The sequence below is a fragment of the Oreochromis niloticus genome, linkage group LG15, assembly GCF_001858045.2.
Source record: "Oreochromis niloticus isolate F11D_XX linkage group LG15, O_niloticus_UMD_NMBU, whole genome shotgun sequence".
NCBI classification, from domain to species: domain Eukaryota; kingdom Metazoa; phylum Chordata; class Actinopteri; order Cichliformes; family Cichlidae; genus Oreochromis; species Oreochromis niloticus.
The window spans coordinates 28,204,745-28,225,964 of record NC_031980.2 but is presented as its reverse complement, the minus strand read 5'-3'; the positions used below and the strand labels follow the sequence as shown (position 1 = coordinate 28,225,964).

General features: G+C 40.5%; 1 protein-coding gene across 2 annotated transcripts; it reads right to left on the bottom strand.

The window, feature by feature from the left end:
* Positions 1-1,412: 1,412 nt before the first annotated feature.
* On the bottom strand, positions 1,413-20,733 carry gopc (golgi-associated PDZ and coiled-coil motif containing). Of its 2 annotated transcripts, XM_003456022.5 has the most exons (9): positions 20,192-20,733; positions 15,773-15,937; positions 12,267-12,290; positions 6,471-6,646; positions 4,762-4,927; positions 4,584-4,679; positions 2,934-3,098; positions 2,695-2,860; positions 1,413-2,101 (listed from the first exon to the last, which is right to left on the bottom strand). In XM_003456022.5, the coding sequence occupies exons 1-9, from the start codon at positions 20,450-20,452 to the stop codon at positions 1,986-1,988; spliced, it is 1,335 nt and encodes a 444-aa protein (XP_003456070.1). In that variant the 5' UTR covers positions 20,453-20,733; the 3' UTR covers positions 1,413-1,985. The 2 variants fall into 2 exon arrangements, with proteins under 2 accessions (XP_003456070.1, XP_005475172.1); XM_005475115.4 differs by lacking the exon at positions 12,267-12,290 and having other exon boundaries at positions 20,192-20,731.
* Between the last annotated feature and the right edge of the window lie 487 nt (positions 20,734-21,220).

Here is a 21,220-nt window from a genome sequence, read left to right as displayed (position 1 = left end):
TGAACAGTAAATTTGACACTGAATTTGTAGAGACGTACACTCATAGGAGGGTTGGCACTTGACTGTTTTCCACTTGTGAATATGCCTTCTCACTGCAGAACGATGAGCTTCATATTGTTTAGAAATGGGCTTGCAACTGTAGCCAGATTAATGGGTAGCAACACTTACTTCTATTAGATTAATACTGATGTTACTCAGGAGGTAAAGCAGGTCATTACTTAATGGCAGTGGTTGGTGATTCAATCCGTTGGTGCTACATATCCTTGTTACATACTAACCCCACGCTGCTCTGTGATGCATCTACTGGAGTGTGAATGTCAGATAAACAGGTTCTTGGGTGAACGAGTGAAGTATAAAGGGCTTTTCCACCATCTTTCCTCTGATTCTTTTATTTACAGAACGATTCTACTGGGGGAATGCTTCCTATATATGCAAGTAGTTAAGCTGTACCTCACTAAAAACCACCGAATGAAGTGCAAACACTGCACTGCATTGTCATGGGAAGAAAATGTATACGAGTATTTAAATAACCAATTCTTCTCTACTGTTCAGTCTGTTTTAAACGGATTCCTGGAACACAGAACACACACTGAGAACGTCCATGTAATCAAGAAAATTATGTTTTTTTGTTTTAGGTCATGGAACAGTAATATTTAATGTTTACATGATTCTGAAGTTTCAATATTTGAAGTACAGCTGCAGCAATAAAATCATTTTTATACATTTTCTGCAATATTGATCACTCATCTTATTGGCAACAGTGTTGCATTTTATTACGACTCACCATCCTCCTCATTTGATAACCTCTCTATAAGAACAGGGATCATTCAGTGCTTTTGATGCGAGCGTGCACTGTAGCAGAGAGCCTTACTTACAGAGCTCAGGGAGTCTGCAGCAGCTGTTTCCTCTTTATAAATACGGATAAATATACTCATTTATGTTTTACTATTTTAAGTATGAATGATCAAACATTTTTGTGATGTCTGCGGTTTTCCCGTTTACAGTTGTTTGAATCTTTACTGCTGAAGAACACTTAATATATTGCATTATTATTTTGTATACACTGATTGTATTTGATTTGTCTTTTGCACACATTTTGTAAGCCTGCTAACACGAGATGGGAAAATATGTTTTGGACTTTTTTTTAATGCTTTCAATTATGTCACAGATAAAAACAAGACTGGAATCAAAACTTAAAAATGTAAAAACCAGAAAATTAAAATAAAAAAAAATAAATAAAAAAAAAGATTGGCCTGTTCATGGGGGTGGGGTTAACTTACTTCTGTTTCTTTGGGCCATAATAATAATAATAATAATAATAATAACAGTAGCAAGAAATAAAAAGAATGTATTGAACTAAATATCTCTGCACAGTGGTGAGGCCTGTTGGTCAGGGGCTGAGATAAAAACAGTTTGCGAGTTTGTTGTATTTTATTACATTGTGAGGAACACCTCATAAAGTACATGTGGCACAACAGAAGCAATAATGAAATATAATGAACAGCAATAGACAAATCAACAGGGAACCCAAAGAATTGTATTCAATTACAAAGTGTTATTTTTGCAACATAGTCGTGTTAAAATATTTGGGTGGGATAAACGTATATAAAATTATTCTTTAACATCTCATTTGGATGAGCATGAATGGATTAGATCTGAGAAGTTGGGTAATAGATTCTTTGATGAGTAACTATACAAAGTAAAGCAAAACAAGTGTCTCCACTAAACACCTCCACGATAACTTGGTGACATCCATCACCTGCATTATTATCCTGTATATCACCAAGTTTATTAGAGTCCAGCATCACTCCCTTCTGCACATACCTCCACTTAAAGAATATGGACTTTAAAACCCCAAAATCATTGTTGCATGACCAGAAAATTACATCACTCCAAGGAGAAAATGGAAAACAGATGTTCCCCTTTTCACAGGATTGTCACTGAATTTCATTTCAGTTCTTTTCCTTTCCACATTCCAGCAGTTTCTAGGAAGAGCAGTCAGTTTCTGGTGGCTTTGAAGGGGTTTCCCCTGAAGGTGTCTCACTGGACATCCCAGTATCTCCAGACTCTGCTCCATTGCTCAGTGACAACTTCTCCAGTGCTAAAGGATGGACACAGAGACAATAAGCAAAATCATCCTCATCGTCAATTAAAAGCAACCTGGACAACCAGCAGCAGATCTTCTCTGCCTGTTTTCAAACCACTTCAGAAAACCGATCTCTTCACCCTGGCCTTTGACACCTTGTGAGATGTTGGTTTTTAGCTCATTCTATGTTGTTATTGAATATAGGGCTGTTTTAATTTGTATGTATTATGTGTTTTATTTTATTCTATTGTTCTTAACTTCTTTACTGTACAGCACTTTGGTGATCTGAGGTTTCCAATTCACAGTTTCAAGAAACAGTTCAGAGCATACATCTGGCTCTCTGTGCAGTTACATCCCATATTGTAGCTGAGAGAGGGGACTACATGTCAAGTGGAAATGTGTTATCAGAATTCTTATATATAAAAACAAAAACTAAAACAACAGTTATTTTTTCTGAAAAACAGAAAACCCTTAAAATCCAATTTTCCAACATGCACCCTCTTCTTATAATTGGCTTCTACAAAGGTGCAGGTATAAACAGTGCACACCTTCACATATGGACAAAGTCTGTTAAAAGCGCTTTCACTGATCTGCAGATTTCTTCTTACCTTGAAGTGATGCTGAACTGTTGCTAGGTGGTGCTGTGATGCTGTCATCCAGTTCATCCAGGTAGAGTCTGTAGCGATGACCGCTGTCATCCTCGTACTCCACATTCTCATCATCGCTGTCCACTTCAGGAGCCACGTACACGACCTCAAACTCTATCTGTCCTCGCTGACACAGACACAAAGAATAAACCACAAACAGCGATATGCAGGGAGCACGTGTATGTGCGTGCCAGTGTTACCTGCTGAGAGAGAATGGTGACAGCTTCCTTATGTTTGGCATCTCGCAAATTGATGCTGTTGACAGCAAGGATGGCATCTCCAACATGCAGCCCTCCACATCTGTCTGCGGGCTGACTGGGATGGATCTCTGAAATTAAAATGGGAACGCCGTGCTCCTTCCCACCCTGAGGAGAACAGAAAGTGAGGCCAAAGGAATGAAATGAGTTGAAAGCAGCTTTAATGTCATAATGACACAGATGAACCGCACTATCAGACTGTGTTCTCATGGCGCTTCCATTTCTAACAGTGATATCACACAATTGGCTCTTTGAACTGTGGCTGTTACACAAGAACTCAAGATTGTTAATGATATGACACATTGCTCACTACAAAGGTGTTCAATTCAATTAAATTTCATTCATTTATATGCTACCAAATCACAACAGCAATCGCCTCAATGCTCTTTATATTGTAGCAGACATCCTACAATAATCAAACGACCCTCTGAACAAGCACTTGGTGACAGTGGGAAGACAAACATCTGGAACTGTTTGAAGATCTCCCAGACCGGGCCTATGCCACAGATTCCCAGCTCACCCCAGCTCACATTTTGGTGCGGCAGGTCTGTCCACCACCCTCCCTCTCCACCTGACCAAATTCACCACTAGGTGGTGATTAGCTGACAGCTCCGCCCCTCTCTTTATCAGAGTGTCCAGAACACTCGGCAGCAGATCTGATGATACAATTACAAAGTCGATCATCAACCTAGGGTGTCCTGGTGCCACATGCATCCTTACGTTTGTGTTTATTACGGACAAACTGTAGTTTGGACAGAAATCCAATAACAAAAAACTGGTCGTTTCAGATCACCCAGGCCGTTCCTCCCAAACACACCAGGCCGTCATTGCCCACGTGAGTGTTCAAGTCTCCCAGGAGGAAGTCACCGGATGAAGCACCCACTAAGTGACACCAAGATGGCTTAGTACTCTCAACTATCATTCACTGCATAAAGGCAAATGACAGTCAGGACCCGTTCCCCAACCCAAAGGCTGGGCAGGGTACACTGATCCCTTGGTCTTCTTTTATCCATTGGGTTGGACTGAGTGGCTCGTCATCTGGCCCCAGGGCCACTTTGCACTGGACTCAATGCCTCTTCAGATAGAATCTTCCAAAGTCAAGCGTGAGTTGCTCAGAACATTTTTGGCTGAGGTCACAGACATTGTGAATAATTAACCACTGTTACTTGTGTTCAGTGATCCCACAGATACTTGCACTCTCATTGCCGCTTCATTGCTTACTCAAAAAGTAAGTAGAAAGTAGGTCCATGTCCAGCTCCAGTTGGAGAGTTTGGACATACATACTTATTGAAACAGCCTTAGACAAAGTGGACATCTAACCAACTAAAGCTTAAACAAGGATGATAGTGCTTCTTAAAGATGAAAGAGAATGCAAGGTGCAAGTAAATGTCACCCCCCAAAAAATTGGAGGAGATGGTCCTGCTCATTACCACCGATGACCGAAATATGCTCTGACCACATCATTTTAGTAGATGAAAACCCCTTAGCTTCAGATGGGGAGTGAACAGAGAACAGAACCTCGATACTTTAGTAAGGTTTGATTCAAACGTGACCAGCTGCTGATTAAAAAGATAAAATACTGAGACTTCTTACTGTAATGGAAATTCCTAGACCCTCATGATCCTCTTTGACCAGCACAACCTTTCGGATAGGGCCAACTCCCTGGGTTTTCTTCAGCATGTCTGGATCCTGTAATTACACACAAAAACAACTTTTGGACGCAGAACTAAAGGTACCAACAGCTTTCACTACTTTGTAGTTTTACACTCACATGTCCCACAGGAGAGGGAAGAGGTCTCTTAGGGTCACTTCGACCTCTACATGCTCGGATCACAGTTTTATGGCGGTGAAGGTGAATTTCTGCCTCCAGTTGATTCCAGAGCTTGTCATGTGCTGGCCCTTTCATGTCACGACCCAGTAACTGTATCTGCTGCACCCTGAAAGACAAACCAAGCAAAGATCTAATTACTGTCTGTATGTGCTATTTAATATCTTACTGAAATATGTAAAATATTTGACATCTGTGACATCACTGGTCATAGCTAAGTACAATGCATGGATCAAACATTTCAATTCAATATTATTTATATAGCGCCAAATTACAACAGCAGTCGCCTCAAGGCACTTTATATTGTAAGGTAAAGACCCTACAATAATACACACAGAGAAAACCCCAACAATCAAATGTTCCCCTCTGAGCAAGCGCTTGGTGAGAGTGGGAAGGAAAAACGCCTTTTGAACAGGGTGACATTTCTGGCAGAACTAGGCTGTTGCTGGGAGGGGCAGCTTGCTGGTTGGGGTTGAGAGGAAGAAAACGGGACAAAAAAACAAAAAAAAACCCCAAAAAAACCACACACTGTGGAAAAGAACTAGAGATTAATATTGACTAGTGATTAAATGCAGAGTGGTGAGTAAGAACAGTGAGTGAGAAAGGTGACTAAAGAAGAAGCACTCAGTGCATAATGGAAAGCCTCGAGCTGCCTAGACGTATTGCAGCGTAACTAAGGGAGGATTCAGGGTCACCTGATCCAGCCCTAACCCTAATTAGCTTTATCAACGAGGAAAGTTGGAAGCCTAATTTTAAAAGTAAAGAGAGTGTCTGTGTCTCAAATCTTGGAGCTGGTTCCACAGAAGATGGGCCTGGAAACTGAAGGCTCTGCCTCTTACTATTGGTTTAGACACCATGTTTTTAAGTTTTTTTGGAGTCAAGTACAAAATCTCAGTTTTATCTGAAATTAGAAGCAGGAAATTCATTCAGGTCTTTATGTCTTTAAGACATTCTTCCAATGAAGGCTCTGCCTTCCAACGACACTGCCTAAGGGAGGCATATCAAATGTAAACTTTATAGTTAAGATTTGTGTCAGAAGAAAACTCCCCATTTACACGAACAAATTGACTTAATAGAAAGATATGATTCAAACCACTGCAGCGGAGTACTAGCCTTTGATGTTGCCTACTAAAGAGAAGTGATTACTGTGCTACTGACACAAGGGCCCTCAGAAGAGAACATTTCTCATTCAAATTTATTTTACAGTAGATACTTCCCTTTGGTTTTCAGCAACATAGGCACAAAGACTGATAGACATATGTATAACAATTTCTTGTATTTGTTTATTATACTTGTGTATACATATTATATTGTGTGCTTTCCTCTTGCACAGGTCCAAACTGATATTTTAATCTCAACAAAACTTTCACCATTATCATGCTCTCAACATGATTACAGACTACACTGAACCCCATCATTTCACTCTTCTCACATTAGTCGACACTTCCACTGCATGTAGTCTGTGCCACATGCCTTCATATGCATGACTTCCTAATTATTATAATAATCGCTTATTAGAATTATTATTATTATTATCATCATCATCATTATCATCATTATCATTCTCATTATCATTATTATTAGAAGTTACCATAATAGTCTTAGCAAACCTAAACTTTGCACTAAAGACAGTGTGAACTTTAACGTCTTACCTGCCAGCCAGTTCCTTGTCCAAGTATTTAGCAGCCAGTCTGGCTCCGTAGACTTCGGCCTGCAGTACTGCCATGTGCCTGCGAAGGGCCTCGTTTTCTTTCTTATATAGTCTGGTTTCTGCCTCCATTTTTGCCTCTGCTAATTTCTCCTTCTTACTGGCCTCGAGCTCCTGTTCCTAGAACAAACACATACATTTTAAGTACAAAATGTTAACCTATTTTTTAAATGAATATTATGAAAATGTAATGTTAAATTTGCAAAAATCAATCATGGTTAATTACAAATGTTATATAAGAAGGTTAAACTCTGATTTACATTCACATTAGTCTATGTAATTTTATGTAATTTGCAGAAAAGTAACCATGACAAAACTAGGTACACGAGGATAAACCACAGCTGACAGGTTGATCCCAATCTCACTAATAAATAGAAGACTCTTTATGTGGCATTATATCGTTTCTTTGCATTTTTCAACAATTGTAAATTGAATCTATATCAAACTTTGGACTTTGGACCATTTTCTGTAACAAAGAATCCCCACTCGCCCCTGGTCCTGGGCAGTAATTTTCCTACTACGGCTGCGCTCTTTTGGATTTCATTCCTGGGATGTGCTGGACCCGCTCGCCCAGTTTGGGGCTCACTGCAATGAGTGCTCCAGTTACCACGGGGACCACTGATGTTGCTATCACTTGGTATCTATCACTACAGCCCACTTCCCCTGCTTATCCACCACTACTATATCTGGCAGGATTTTTCAATATTATCCACTTCTTATATCCGCCAGTGGTACATACCATGGAGGGGCCACACTATCAGTTGTGGCTTGCTGATGAACTCATGGATCTTTGTGTTTTCATCTTGAACATTGGTTCTGGCACTCACTAGTCCTCAGCCACCTTCCTTCCGCTTAGCATACAGTCTCGGGGTGCTGTACTTGGGGTAAGGCACCCTCTAAGTCCAGCTCAGTAATGCATAGTAAGACGCTTTCTTGTCTTGATGTCAGTGGCTTCTCTCTCTCTCTCTCTTAGGCCAGCTGATTATCCCAGCAGGGTGTCTGACGACTGGCAGGTGCTGACCGCCTGGATCTTGATCTTGTACTCTCTGCATGTATTTGATGATTGGAGCTTTCCTAGCAGCCTCTTCATGGTTCCCATTTGTCTGTGGAATTCTCAGGCACTTGTAACTGTCCTCGATGTCTGCGATGTTGCCTTCTGGTAGTGCAATTGCCTCAGTTCTGACTACCTTCCCTCTCTTTGTTGCCATTCGACTACACTTCTCCAGTTCGAATAACACTGATGATGCTGTAGATCCTAGTGATGTGGATCAATGAATCAATGTCTCGTTCACTCCTGGCATACACTTCCATGTAGAGGAGGTGGCTGACAATTGCTCCATTCCGTAGTTTGTCTGGTCTGGCTAAGGGAGTTCAGGCCTATGCAAAACAGCAGTGGTGACAGAGCATCTCCTTGTTAAATCTTGTACTTGATAATGACTTTTGCTATTGGCTTGAAGTTGGCCTCTAGTGTTGTTCGCCACATCCTCATTGAGTTCCTGACAAAGGCTCTTAGGGTCCTGTTGATCTTGTACAATTCTAGGCATTCCAGGATCCATGTGTGAGGCACTGAGTAGTAGGCATTCTTGTAGTCAATCCAAGCAGTGCACAGGTTGGTCAGTCTGGTCTTACAGTCTATCTACCAGGAGCTGGTGTTTTGCCCATCTATCCTTTCTTTGCCCTGCTCCATGTGGTGCTGAGGCAGGTTACTGACCAGCAGTTGAACGGGATTGGTCCCTTGGGTCCCGGTTTTCAGTTAGCCATTCTGGGTTTGTTTGGTCCATTAGCAGCTGACTCACTTGTTAGTTTGCTAGATGCTCATGGAGCACAGTTAGGTTAGGCTCCTGGTCCCCTCCCCAGTCAGACCAGGAGTGACATGTTCTCGTTAAATTTCTGTCTGTCTAAGTGGTGTCCAAAAAGTTATTAAACTTAGAACAAGATCTTCCACTCCAGCTTATTAATGAGCCAAAGACCCAGACATAGTCTTAATTCATTCGAAAGCCTGATGCTTAGCCTTGTCCATGCAAGCTGGAAAACTCAAAAACAGTGTTATGTGTTGTTATCTATGGGCCTTACTCAGAGTTTCTATCTGACTTCACAGATGTTCTTATTTAGTACTCAGCTCAGCTAAAATAATTAATGGGGGTGATTTTTGCATTGATGTAGATATTAAAAATGACAGCCTCAACAAGGCCTTTAATCAATTATTAGAATTAATTGGCTTCTTTCAAAATGTAAAAGAATGCACTCAACACTTAATCTTACTCTGATATATGGCAAAGAAAATGAACATTAACAGTATTCCCTGAAAACCATTTTTTATCTGATCATTTCTTGAATTTACAACAGTGGATTACACAGCAGTAATGAATTGATTTCATGACACTTGTTTATAGTGGCACAGCCTCACTGCATACAATGCTGGATACTATAGCTGCTCTGAAAAAGAAAGCCTTAAATCAGAAGTACTTGACTCCCTGGTATAACTCTCAAACATGCACCTTAAAGTAGATAACTCATGGGTGGGAGAAGAAATGGCATCTCACTAATTTAGAAGATCATCACTTAGCCTGGAAAACTGGTCTTTACACTATTAAAAGCAGTAGTTAAACCGTTTTAACTACTGGTGGCTTTTTATGCCTTGAAAAGGCATCACTTGATCCAGCTGCTTTAGCTAGTTATAGGACAATCTCCAACGTTCCTTTCATATCAAAAATTCTTGAAAGAGTAGTTGTCAAACAGCTAACTGATCATCTGCAGAGGAATGGTAAATGGCCTGTATTTATATAGCGTTTTTCTGGTCCCTAAGGACCCCAAAGCGCTTTACATATCCAGTCATTCACCCATTCACACGCACATTCACACACTGGTGAAGCTACGTTGTAGCCACAGCCACCCTGGGGCGCACTGACAGAGGCGAGGCTGCCGGACACTGGAGCCACCGGGCCCTCTGACCACCACCAGTAGGCAACGGGTGAAGTGTCTTGCCCAAGGACACAACGACCGAGACTGTCCGAGTCGGGGCTCGAACCGGTAACCTTCCGATTACAAGGCGAACTCCCAACTCTTGAGCCACGATCGCCCCATGGCGAATGGCTTATTTGAAGAGTTTCAGAGCCCATCACAGTACAGATACAGCTTTAGTGAAGGTTACAAATGATCTTCTTATGGCCTCTGACAGTGGACTCATCTATGTGCTTGTCCCGCTAGACCTCAGTGCAGCGTTCGATACTGTTGACCATAATATTTTATTACCGCTATTAGAACATGCTGCAGGTACTAAAGGTACTGTGCTGCAGTATTGTGAATCTCATCTGTCTAATACACTCCAAATTGTTCATATAAATGGAGAGTCCTCTTCGAACACTAAGGTTAATTATGGAGTTCCACAGGGTTCAGTGCTAGGACCAATTCTGTTTATGTTTTACATGCTTCCCCCTTAGGCAATATCATCAGAAGGCATAGCATATATTTTCACTGCTATGCAGATATCCAACTTTATCTATTCCTTAAGCCAGATAACACACACCAATTAGTTAAACTGTGGGAATGTCTTAAAGACAGAAAGCAGAAAAAAGAAAAAGAAAGGGGCTATATAAAAAAAAGTTCATTTGCCATTCCATTTGTGCAATATTAATTAAAAACATCCTGTCTCAGAGTGACACTGAAAAACTAGTTCATGGACTACTATAATTCATTATTATCAGGATGTCCTAAAAACTCGCTGGAAAGCTTTTAGCTCATCCAAAATGCTGCAGCAAGAGTACTGATAGGGACTAGACAGACAGAGCATATTTCTCTTACACTGGCTTTTCTTCAATCCAGGATCAAATTTAAAATCCTTCTTATCACATTCAAGGTCTTGAATAATCAGGCCCCATCTTATAGCACTAACCTGATAGTACCACATGACCCCATTACAGCACTTCACTCCTAGACTGCAGGATTACTTGTGTCTCATAGGGTATTTAAAATTAGAACATGAGGCAAAACCTTCAGCTCCCATGCCTCTCGACTTGGCACTGTTTGCCACGGCTTTCTGGGTTTTCCATTAGGTCAAAGTACCTGGTACCAGGTACTTTCTAAGTAGGTACTAAAATGTTATCATTGTCACACTGCATACCACTGATTGGCTGGTCAGTAGCGTCACGTCAGTCATGAAAGCATCTCGTTCACGAAAATTAAAACCACCATTTTCGAAACCTGGCAACGGGGGAAATGGCTATAAAAAACAATGCCGTGGTCCCCAAGTCTGATTAAAAGCCACACACTGAGCAACAGGTATATTTTTGCGTCGATGTCCACCTTTTTGGTCCATGCCAAGATGCGTTGCTATGACGACAAGCACACACACTGGGTTGTAATGGAAAACCGGGTGCTCCAAGTTGAGTCGTGGTGATCTGTGGTGAGTCGATTAGTAGGTACTAATAGAAAAGGGGCTTTAAACTGAACAGGTTTAAACTGGGTTATTCTCCTGGCTTGTATCTCTCTGGGTTACTTCGCCAAGCAGCTGCCCAAGGCTCTGAGTCTTTGCTTGACAGTTTCTAAGGCCTCAGGACAAGGACAACTTGCAGGACTTCTTAGGTACCCCTTTTTGCAGTTCCAATAGTTGCCAAGTTTCCGCTGTGCTGCCTTGAGCTTGCCCTTCAGCCTCTTTCTCAGTGGAGAATACTGCTCCTTGTGGTTGTTCATCATGTAGTCAAGCATTTCAGTGATCACTGCTGCTGCGGTGTAGATCAGCTGGCTGCTTTCAATGATCGTCGCATTAGGAATTGTCCATAATGCTGCTTTCACATCTTTTAGGAGAACTTCAGAGTTTATTTCAGGTAGTCGTAGTAATCGGACATGGGGGGTCCAGGTTTCCAGTGTAGCCATGATCCTCCATCTCCTCAGGTCAGCTGCTCTCACCTCCAACACCTTCAACACACCAGCTGTTCTTGGGGCTTGGTGGGTGGGAATACCACAGGGACATACCACTTTAGGTGTCTACCCATGAGTGTCTATGATCAATCATGACAGTCTATGATTTCTACAATGGATGTGAGACAAATCCTACTGTGAAAGTGACTAAAGGTCAAGCTGCAGGGCCTGATAACGTCCCTGGTTGTGTACTAAAAATGTGCCAATCAGCTAGTTGATGCTTTTACTTTATACAAGCAACTTTCACAAGAATGTGTTCCCACCTGTCTTAATACAGCCACTATTGTTACTATGTCACTAGATAACAATGCTGCTTATTGACTTCAGTATTTAACACATTTCCTAGCTAGAGGGGCACCTACACAGAAAGTAGTTTGCTTACAGCTTTGAAACTCACAGTTGATCACTGATTGCAGGCTTTTGTTCTTTGGCTAACTCCAATTTAGTTAACACCCTATCATACGTCAATCAACAAAAGCTTGCATTTTTCATTGGTAGTTAAGAACAGTTTAACGCGAGCCACTTTGATTGCATTGTCAGCAGTTATTTTAAGCATTGTCTCTGACCCTGATTCCCACACTCTGCAAATGGATACTGAACTTCCTCATAAACAAATGTTGAAAACGGCGCAGTCACACCACTTCTTTGACTTTAATTTTCGAAAGTCAAGCCAAACAACTGTATTTGCATTTTGAAGTGTCCTGGGGCACATGATGCATGTGAAAGAGTACAGAGTGTATAAATATATATATACTAAGTGTAAATGGTTGAAATGTGGCATGTAGCTACATTTTCTGGGAAAGACACCATTACACCGACTTACCAGCTCTTCTAAGGTTGGTGTAGGCTTTAAAGGAAAATATACAGAAAAAGAAAAGAAAGAAGTCTTTGATTAGAGAAATTGATACAAAAAGCATTAGAAAGGTTACAAAGCATCAGATATACAGCAGCAGACACCAGCCTTGTACAATTTCAACCAAAAATTTGGATTTATCCCTGCATAAAATCTGTTTTATTTTTAGTCTAATTCTTGTATAATTTATCAGCATTTTCTCCAGCCAGCCTGCCTGAGGTCATTTCTGAAAAGGCTTCAGTAAATAGTAGATGGATAAACTTAAGGATATGTATTTCTCACATGTTAGTTTTAATCTGTTTAATTACTACTGTATGTGCAGTTTTTATTTAAGTTAAATATAATGTTTCTTTTACATCTCGTTTTAGTTTTTAGTTGACTATAATAACCTTGCTCTGAACCAGGTCAACATCCGATATGTGACCTGTTCAGCCCTGCATTTCTCCAACTACAGTCCTAAACCATTTATACTTTGTGGTAACTTTTTTAACATAAGGGGCTAAATCAAACCACAAATGACATTATGTGTAATAATGATAAATGACAGAGGGAAATAGTATTGAACACACTTACTGAAATGTATTTAATACTTGGTACAAAAGGCTTTGTTGGTGACAGCTTCAAGACACCTCCCATATGGAGAAATTGCATTGCTGTGATTTTGGCTCCGTGGGCCACGTCCATTAAATCTGAGCTTTAGTTTTTTTCTATAGATTTTCAATTGGATTCAGGTCAGCTGGTTGGACAGGACCATTCTAACAGATTTATTTTCTTTCGCTGAAACCACTTGACAGTTTTCTTTTGGGGTGTGTTTTGGATCATTGACTTGCTGAAACCTCCACCCTTAGATGGCAGCAGATTTTTTCAATCAAGAATGCCTACATTTTTCCACTCATCCTTCCTTCAATTATATGAAGAGTGCCAGTGTTTTATGCTGATAAACAGCCCTACATCATGATCTTTCCACCTCCCAACTTCACTCTGGATATGGTGTTTTTGCGGCAGTGCCTTTTGACCTCCCAAGCATGGTGCATATTACTTTTAAGACTAAGCAACATGGCTGCTCCAGCCAAATACCCTTGGGCAAGATACTAACCCCAAGTTGCTTGCCAATGCATCCATAAAAAGTACTTAGAAAAAGCATAGAAAAAAGTGCTTATATGAACGGGCAAATGAGGCAAGTCGTATAGAGCACTTTGAGTGCTCAGATAAAGTAGAAAAGTGTTATTAGAAACAGTTCGACTGCTCTGACCTCTCTAGTCATTTAGACATATGAGCATCTGGTACTATCCCATCTCCTGGATCCCTGCAGTTTGCCTAAAGAGTCAATAGATCCGTAGACAATGCAGTTAACATAGCACTGCACTTCATCCTCAGCTCAGCATCAGCACCTATCTAGAGGATATTTTATTTCTGTGCAATTAGTTTTGCACCATGACACCATTTTTTGTGAAATAACTGTTTCTTTGTGCAAAGTAAAATAATGTAAACATTACAAATAAAACAAGGATGTTTAGAAAAACTGTAAAAATTCCTTGCTCTCTTTAGTGTCACTTGGGAAATGGTTTTAAAAATGCCAAATTTTCGCAGGGGGGCTAATAATTCTAGTCTTGGCATGTCCCAATGGGAGGAGGCCCTGGGGCAGACCCAGGACACACTGGAGAGATTATATCTCTCAGCTGGCTAACGTTAGCCTCTGTGATAACTGATACTTGTTGAGGGGTGTTATAGTCTAGTGTCACTTAGCAGACATTAGTTGTCTCAAGAGCCCAAAGACAACTGTTAGCAAACTCAATTCATCTAAGAGACCTCCATCAGCTTTCAAAGCAGATGTGTGGACTTATTTTGGATTCAGGACAAAAGAAGGCAGTAAAGACTATGACAAGAGCTATGCAGTCTGTAAACTCTGCACCGCCAGAGTCAAATACTCGGGTAACACAACAAATTTACAAGTACATGTATCTAGACACAATAGTGACGTAGGGTCAAATTCTAATTTTAAAACGAAATGAGGTGTTTAACGGACAATTGAAGAAGTTAACTTTTTGAAACTACCAGCAACTTCAATTCGTGCAACAAAAAAATAGCGCAGTCAGTACTTGTTTTTATTTGCAAAGACATGCGCCCTCTGAGTGCTGTGGAGAATAAATTATTTTGTAATATGATTAAAACACTGGAGCCCCGTTACACTGTTCCCTCCCGACAATACATCACGAACATACTCTGCCAAAGTTGTATCAAGAAGTCAAAGCGACAGTGCTGGACTCTCTCAGCTCAGCAGAGACAGCTGCTTTGACATGCGACCCTTGGACTTCGAGAGCCACTGAAAGGTAGACAACTGTTAGAGCCCATCACATAACTGATCAGTGGAACCTTCACTCACACAGGTGAACAAATTCCCTTTTTCAGGTTGCACAAAAAGTGTTCCATTGATGGATACTGCAGGGCTGTACCTTCTTTTATTAGCACTTTATTTTAATAAAACTTTATATTGTCAGTGTTTACTTGGATGAATTCTTCAAGCAGTTTCATTTTTGATTTATATTTGTTTATGTTAAGGTAACATAAAAAGTCCTTCGTTTAGATGCTGCAGAGAGCATTTTTTGGATTAGCATTTTAAAATCAAAATACTCAATAAGTACCTCAACATTTCATTTTTTACTTTTTTCATGTTAAAGAAATAGTTGATATATCAGTAAAGCTGTTTTTGTTTGTTTATTTGGCATGACTTCTGATAAGGCAGATGTTAATTTTTCTCCATTCATTTTCAAATGCATCCCTCTATTTTAGTTGAGATAGCTCAAGTCAAGCATTTAACAGTTTGGACTGTTTACTGTGAGTTTTCCTACAATTAAATTCAGTCTTAATAAACACAAATAGTGTCTGGCTTTTAGAATTGCAATCTATCGTATCGTCTCCCCTGTATTGTGATACATATTGTATCGCTAGATTCCTGCCAATGCACACCTTTAATGGAGATGTTCATTTCTGTTTTCCAGCAGGACTTGGCGGCTGTCCACAGCACTAAAACTACTACAGTATGCTTACAGTGTTGTTATTCTGCTTGCCGAGGAGTGTTATTGTTGATTAAGACATTAGAAAGACAGAAAAACAGTAAGAAGACCTGGAGTAGAAAGACGAAAGGAGTAAACAGGAATGAAATTTCTCTTGAAATTGTAATGTTACCTCAAAGGAACATACGTGTCTTGATCTGAGTACAAGAATGAAATTGACTTTTTTAATTACAGGTGCATCACTAAGCTCTACACTGTAATGCTATGTCAGCAAGCGTGTCTGATACACGTACCTAACGTCTTAGACTGAAAACAGAAGACTAGGTTGTCAGTGACAGTGTATTTCTCAATGATTGTATAATAAATATGTCATCTTCACTCACTGCAGCCAATCAGTAACTCTGTTACTATTGTTAAATGAATACAAAGGCTGATTGACTGTATTACAGCCCTTCTCCCTACCAGTTTATCTTTGATGGTATCTGACTCCTCAGCTTGGCCTTGCTTGACATGAAGCTGCAGTTGGAGAGCATGAAGCTGCAGGAGCAAGTCGTGGACCTCCCTTTCTGCCACCACCCGTGCAGCTTTAGCTTCGGTCAACTCTGAGCGCAGGTCCACCAGCTGAGCCTAGAGTGGAGTGAAACAACAGAGGGATGGGGCACAGGAAGCAGATGTGTTAGGTGGTTTAAAGGGGCATGGGTCTCAGATCACAGAATCACTTTTTTCCTATTTTGCAAAACCCAGATCTTACAGCACATACTTTTTTTTTCCTTTTTAATTTTATGAATATTAATTATTAGTTACTGTGCGGAAACATTACTATCCCATAAATTTAGCACAACAATGTATTCATGTGGTATTCTAAAGGTCTTTAAAGAAAATAACATATTACATGTACAGAGCTCTAGAGTGCGACCAATTTGTTCGCAAATGCAAGCTAATTTCTCAATGGTGCGACTAAAAAAAAATCCCTGCGACCAGCTGTTCGAGTAAAAAAAACAATTAAAAAAAAGTCTCAGCAACTCTGAAAGTCTCTGTGTGGCCAAGAGCAGACAACATTATGCCCATATCATGACCTAAACCAATCATAAAGGTGCTGCTTAAAGTAGCTGAATGCGCTGCTGAAGCACCGCAGCACCACTCTGTGCTGCTGCTACCTTTTGCACTGGTGCACCTAAGAAAAAAAGTTAAGAGCACCAGTGCAACCGTGGCAAAAAGTTAGTCTAGAGCCCTGATGTATTTGTTTATTAAAAGCTCTTTATCAAAAGATCTGCAGATCTGTCATTTAGTACTTGAATTAAAGAGGTGAAACACTGTTACATAAGCCAAGTCTGCCTGACCTTCAGGAAATAAATTCATGGACAGAAATTCTGCAGCAAAAACAGGGAGAACACGCAAACTCCAGACAGAAAAGGCGGTGTATTCAGAACGGGGACCTTCCTGCGCCTTCTGCTGTAATAGACACACGTTGAGTAGGGGTGGGTTTCGATAATCAATTTTTCGATTAAAATGGATTTTGACTTGAATAAAGTGATTCATTAAAATCCTGAATTGATTTTTAAATATAAATGTATTTTGCTAGAAACGCCAGAATCTCAGGTTAAACCTCACAAAACTATTTCAACAACCACCAAACAGCTAAAACAGCTAAAAACCTGACGCATCAAAATCAGTGAGATGTCGGCTTTCTAACCTGACGGCACGTACGTGGACACGCCGTCGGGGCTGAAAGCCAACATCTCACAGATTCTGCTGCGTCGGGTCCACACTCTGTGTTTACGTCTTTTTTTTGTGCTGGGTTCTGAAGCTGCTGTTTCATCACTCTCCAACCAAAACTGACTGAACCAGCAGCAAAAGAAGATCAAAACTAAGCTTCACATTCCGCTTCATATAAACATAGTCATGAATTCCCTCTTACCTTTGCTGTTTTTCTTCCACCACGATAAAAATCACAGTTCATACACAGCTCTCTCTCTCTCAGTGTACTTCAAGAACAGTTTCCCATCTAAAAATCTCCATTTTCTGCATTATTCGCTTGATTATTATCCACCAGTCTACTGTTATGTACAGCGCTGTCGGCCGCTGTTTTTTAGTTTTTAATGATTTTCGACAAGAAAGCCTCATTTCTGCTGTTCAATACCAAAGAAATGTAAACTTTTTAAAATGATGACAAATTGCAAAATGCTTAGCTTTGCCTCTAATAAAACCTCTGTAACTTTGCTCTACTTCACAGGCAGGTTTTCTTCCGTTTTTGTTCTACTGCAGAATATTTTCAAGGTTAACTGCTAAAAGCCAGGCCAGGAAAATCTCCTTCATGTTTTTCTGTGTTTTATCCTCAGTTACTTTGACACAAAGGCATCTGCTGTGATGCTTAGACCTCTGATGAAGTCTCAAAAGTGTCAGTACTGATAAATGATCAGAATTATAATATTTCTGAGGAAAAATTTCCCCGATAAGTTACCCGAATCGAATTGAAATCGTGGATCGAATGTGGACCTTGTGAATCGGAATCGAATCAATTCTAGGAATCAGTGATGATACCCAGCCCTAACGCTGAGCTAACAAAACTGTACAATCACAAAATTTTTGACAAAAAATAAGTCATGTTCAGTCATTTTTCTCAGTGCATCTGTCCTGACCCCTCTATGATCCACTTCTGTTCCAACACTGGAAAACATTTGGTAACAAGGTTCAAAGTCTAGGGCAGAGGGTTTGCTCCATCTGATAGATGGATGGCACAGTGTATGTGCATTGTTTAACAGGTTTAACAGGTGGCAGGATGAATCACTATGATAACAAGCTAAGCTGGAAGAAGCAGGGTTATCTCTAAGCAGGAAAACCCATCAGTTCATGCAGATGTCACTCGGGCCTGTATCACCTATTTAAACATTGTTACACACCGATACAGCCCATAATGACAATATTCACAGATGGCAAAGCTTCTTTGGACATGACAATACACCCTAATTACACAGCAAACATTGTTGAGGAAATGCCAAGGAGTTCAGGTGCTGACTTAGTCTTTAAAGCCCCTCTCATTGAAAATAAGCCTGGGGCCTGCCGACTTACAGACCGAGTCTGACAACTTTGTCGAAATGTATGGAAGCTTTGAACGGCCTAAACAATAATGTGTGTTGGAGCGGATTAGCCTGTTGCTCTTATGGTTTCGATTAGCTGAAAGCAACACAATTTTTAATGAACATTTAGGTTTGTATTGTTCAGAAAATGTCTCAGGCTTTTAATCATGTCTTTATAGTGAGAGCATTTTTGATTTGTCTAATTAGTAATGACAGGTCGTGTTCTTAAAGCAAAAACACTGAATTATTATAATAATATTAATTAGAGACACAATACGGATAAGTGAATGACAGTGATACTGTTTTTAGTTTTATGTTAACATTTACAGAAAAAATGAAGGGCACTCGAGAAAACAAACGAGACATTACATAACATAATCCCGATAACATCTAAAGAAAAGAAAATCATTGTCATTTTTAAGGCCATGACGTAATCATCGAAAAATGCTGAAATTAATTAATTTATTTATTTAAAAAAAAACGTTAGTGGTACATAATTATAAAGGATATTTAATAAAGCGGTTAAAGACACCTGAGAACATGTTCTGTATCTAGAAGACAAGTGAATGTGAAGTATGCTAACACCTATGTTGGTTTCAATGACCAAACGAAGGCTGCTGTGGATACCCTAACCCAGGGGTCGGCAACCCGCGGCTCCGGAGCCGCATGCGGCTCTTTAGTCCTTATAGTGCGGCTCCGCGTGGTTTGGGAAAATAAATTAGAAGTATTTCGCTGAAGTGTATTTTATTTATGTTAGTTCTTTTAAATTTGTAGTTCTAAATTGGAAGATTATTGTGATATTGAAATATAAATATAAAATTATATTCTATTATTTTTTCCTCACTCAATATAAGCGTCACACTCGCGGAAGCTGGTATTCCCGCCGAAACACCGTGCATTTATCGAGACTTTCAACCCCAGGTAGGCCAATTATGGATCTTCGGATCCACATTATGTCAGCAGCTCCACCGTGAACTATGTTAAAGACAAACACTGCTCACGCCTCACAGACCACAGATGACAGCTTACAGTCCTGTGTAAACGTGATTGCGGGTGCCGCTCAGGTGCGTCCGCCTCCCCTGCAGCGGCGCTGCAGACCACGCCCCCGCCGCACGCATTAACCAGGTAAAATACATATTTAGGCAGAATTTTGCAAATATCTATTTTTAATTTTTCAGCAGCATAGAGCTTTTTTACCAATTATTTTTTAAAAGTCAGGTCAAGGCTCCAACAGCCCAAAGGAGATATAAGGGAGGCGGCTCACAACAGTTTTTGTTTGCTACATGGATCATTTTAGTTCAGCTGGGTGTCTTTGCTTTTGTTATATTTCTTTAAGAGTTCAAAATGTGTTGATTACATAAATAAAATGTAATTTTCTCTGTAGCACTTCGTGGATTTCATAAGCAGCACACTTTACCTCACCTCACCTTACCTTGTTCACACAAAGGAAAAAAACAATATATACAGTGTTATCTTCATTTTAGATGTCAAAAAGTATTTGCGGCTCCCAGTGTTTTCTTTTGTGTGGAAACCGGGTCCAAGTGGCTCTTTGGGTGTAAAAGGTTGCAGACCCCTGCCCTAACCTATGTGATCACAGTTTACAGGTCGGTGCCACAGATGGATATAAAACCTGAGAAGCACAGGGAGGACACCAAAACACAGGAGTGACTGAAGCCCTGAAAACACCAGTGCTGCTCTGTGGCATTAGTCACTCTGCTGAATCTTGAGTGGAGTCGGCGTGATCATTTCATTAACAAGAAACCTGATTCCTAACATAACCGCTCTTCTTAGAAGAAATACTAACCTCTAGTTTATGGTTGAGCTGGAAGACAGTCTGGGTTTTATGACAGAGCTGAGCGAAACAGGAGCTGAGGCTGGTCATCTTCTGCCGACCCTCATACGTTATATCCACTTGATCTGGATCTATTTCTCCAAGCAACAGATCCACATCCACGAAAGCCTTATCAAATTCCTTCTCCAGCACTTCTAGCCATCGAAACATGGACATACTGGGGACAAGGCCCGAGTGCTGGCCCGATGGGGAGCATCCAGTCGAAGCAGACATGGTTAGAGCAAGGTAACGCTGATGTTAGCTTTGTGCTAACTTAAAAAACGATGACAAATTAATCTCTGCCAACACCGTTAAAATAACGCTGTAATGTGATGAACACTGTATTGGTCCGTAGACTTAAAATTCCCGAAAGCAATGCCTAACCAGGAAGTCCCACATCAGATTCACGATTTCATCCAAGCAGCCACTACGCAGAAAGCGGCGTACAGGAGAGCTACGGCTACTCCTTCCGCTACTGTGGAACTGTGCCCTGTGGGTGTTCTACGGGAACTGTCTGTCTACGTCGTACCGGAAATACGACATGTTTACGCAGAGCTTGTTCCTGTTCTTACTTTCACAATTAAAGTCTTCTAATGCGAGAAATTTTGTAAAAATAAATAAATAACATTATTTATGAACAATATAATTTTACTAATCTCGGGGCTTTCGTGACATTTGCAAGTGTAATGATTTACTGTGTAGTGTTCAAGTAACACGTGTTGTGTAGTTCTGGCTCACTAAGTAACTGATGAGGATGTGCACAAAAAGCATTATGCTGTATTGCTCGTAGGGATGGGAAGCTTCTGAAGCGCAGGTGTTAGAAAAACCAAGGCCAGTTTCGACAGGTGGCGTACACCGGGCACCAGGATTCACTAACCAACACCCTCTCTCTCAGTAATGTTTTTGTCGTGGATTGTGAAGCCCAATATGGATTATCCAAGCACTCAAACACTGGAATCTAAAGTGTAATCTGTGGCATAAACTCACTGCTGAATATCTCAA

Excerpts from the sequence above, each read along its gene's own strand:
- gopc (XM_003456022.5), bottom strand. The coding sequence starts at position 20,452 with ATGTCTGCTTCGACTGGATGCTCCCCATCGGGCCAGCACTCGGGCCTT. Across the intron at positions 12,291-15,772 it reads ATACCATCAAAGATAAACTG|CCTACACCAACCTTAGAAGA; the intron begins GTAGGGAGAAGG and ends TTTCCTTTAAAG. Across the intron at positions 2,102-2,694 it reads CAGTTCAGCATCACTTCAAG|CACTGGAGAAGTTGTCACTG; the intron begins GTAAGAAGAAAT and ends TCCATCCTTTAG.